At 31.5% G+C, this 2,087-nt stretch overlaps 1 protein-coding gene across 1 annotated transcript; it reads right to left on the bottom strand.

Moving 5' to 3' along the window:
• Positions 1-1,102: 1,102 nt before the first annotated feature.
• LOC110037508 (protein UPSTREAM OF FLC-like) lies at positions 1,103-1,857 on the bottom strand (the record flags this gene model as incomplete). Its single annotated transcript, XM_020742169.1, has 3 exons — positions 1,753-1,857; positions 1,288-1,486; positions 1,103-1,172 (listed from the first exon to the last, which is right to left on the bottom strand). Coding segments are annotated over exons 1-3 (290 nt in total), but the record flags the coding sequence as incomplete, so codon positions are not given.
• Positions 1,858-2,087: the final 230 nt, after the last annotated feature.

The raw sequence follows: 2,087 nt of genomic DNA, 5'->3' as shown, positions 1-2,087 counted from the left end.
CCTCATATTTCAACCTAAGAGTAATATGGTAAGAAGTAGAGGTGTGAGTGAGTCAAGTTGACTCGTGATTTTGTTCGAGCTTTGCTTGATACGTGGCTCATGAACTGAGGTCAACGAGTTAACAAGCCAAGCTCAATTTGGCCCCAACTCGACTCGTTAGCTCCTGATCAGCCTCAAAATATATTATTTTAAAATATATTCAAAATATATTAAATACGAAGACTTGTCTTTAAAGTATTAAAAATGTTTAAAAAATAATAGTTTGTCTTTAATATTAAGGGATTTCTCATAATTGCTCATTCCACTAGTCATTTTATTATGACATTATCTTAAATTAATATTATTTTTCCTCTTTTATATTTAAGAAGCTGGCCTGTGAGCCAGTGACTTGAGCTCCAGTCCGAACTTGAACTCAAATAACATTAATCAAGCTCAAGGTCAACTCGAAGATGACTTGAACCCGACACAACTCGTTTACACCCGTAACAAGAACTTCAAGAAGATTAATTTTATATTAAGTTGCACTCAATGAATATTTTTAATAAAGTTGATATATTTGTAATAATTTCAATACACACACACACACTAAGATAGTATACTTAGGGTGTAAATGAGCTAAGCCGCTCGACCTCAGCTCGATAAGTGGTTTTTGAGCGAAGGAGCTCGATGAGTTAACAAGTCAAACTCAAATCAACTCTGACTCGACTCTTACTTGCAGCAAACTGTTTTAGAAAATTTTATTATAAAATATAATTAAAATTTATTAAATTTCAAACTTTTACATTTATTATATTAAATTATTTAAAAAATAAAATTTATATTTTATATTAATTAATTTTTTTATTATTTCTATTCAAATTGCTTATTTTATTTGTCATTTTATTATAACACTTGTTGAAATTAATATTATTTTTTCTTATTTAATTTGATAGGGGTATTAATGAAATTACATATTAACTTATATGAATCTGAAAAAAAAAGTCTTTTAATTTAACCAATAATTTTTTTTTAAATAAAAGAAAATCAATACCAATGTAAAAACCATAAGAACAAAAATAAAAGGAATTCCACCATTAAACAAATAAATAAAAGAAAACAAAACCTCTTGTAAGACCAAGAAAAGGAGTCCGGCATTTCTCTTCCCCGAAGCTCTGAAAGCCATCTCTTAACATCTACATATATTCACATCATAACAACCTCATCAAAACCCCACAGAAACATACAATTAGCAAAACCAACCCTATCATATATAAAAATAGATATAAATAATTAATTTGCAAAAATAACCTCGTAGGTGAACCCCATTGTTGCTCGAATGATGAACACGAATTAGATGGGGCTGCTCAGTCTTTCCATTTCGGCTGAGGAAGTAAACTATATGAAGCTTCCTCATCTCCACTCCTCCTTCCCTTCTTCTATTAGCTTCCATCTCTTGATGGCAGGCCGGTCTTGCTTTCTCTGTTCTCTTTTTCCTGCTCTTCGATATCTGTCGTGTGTACTATAACGTTAATTTCTTTGTTTTTTTTTATGAGCTGTATGACTCAGTACAGAAGCTAGAAAAATAGTGTTATAGAGAGACGACTTTATGATTGATTCAGCCGTCGGCATTAATTCTCAACGGCCGGCTGTATGACTCAGTAAAGAAAGTAGAAAACACGAAGAGAAAAAACAAAAGATTAAGATGAGATTTGGTTGCAGGTATAGTTAGCTTTAGCCTTTTCAACTCTCCCTTTATAAGAATGGTAGATATACCTTGAGAATGAACGATTTCATGGACGAGTTGGGGAGCAGTAGCTTAGCCTTCGGAAGGGATCAAAGTGGAACCCTAATAGCCATGGTCCATGGACACGCTGTTATGCAGAGAGAGAGAGGGGGGAGAGAGAGAGAGAGAGAGATTGTCCTATTTATTCATAATCAAAGAGGAGGTTGACATCACTTAATTTGGAATTAGAGAAAAAGACAAAACTTTTAATATATATATATATATATGTGTGTGTGTGTATATATATATATATATATATATGTGTGTGTGTATATATATATATATATATATATGTGTGTGTGTATATATATATATATATATATAT

Source organism: Phalaenopsis equestris, unplaced genomic scaffold (genome assembly GCF_001263595.1).
Source record: "Phalaenopsis equestris unplaced genomic scaffold, ASM126359v1 Scaffold220431, whole genome shotgun sequence".
NCBI classification, from domain to species: domain Eukaryota; kingdom Viridiplantae; phylum Streptophyta; class Magnoliopsida; order Asparagales; family Orchidaceae; genus Phalaenopsis; species Phalaenopsis equestris.
This window is presented reverse-complemented; position numbering and strand designations above follow the sequence as displayed.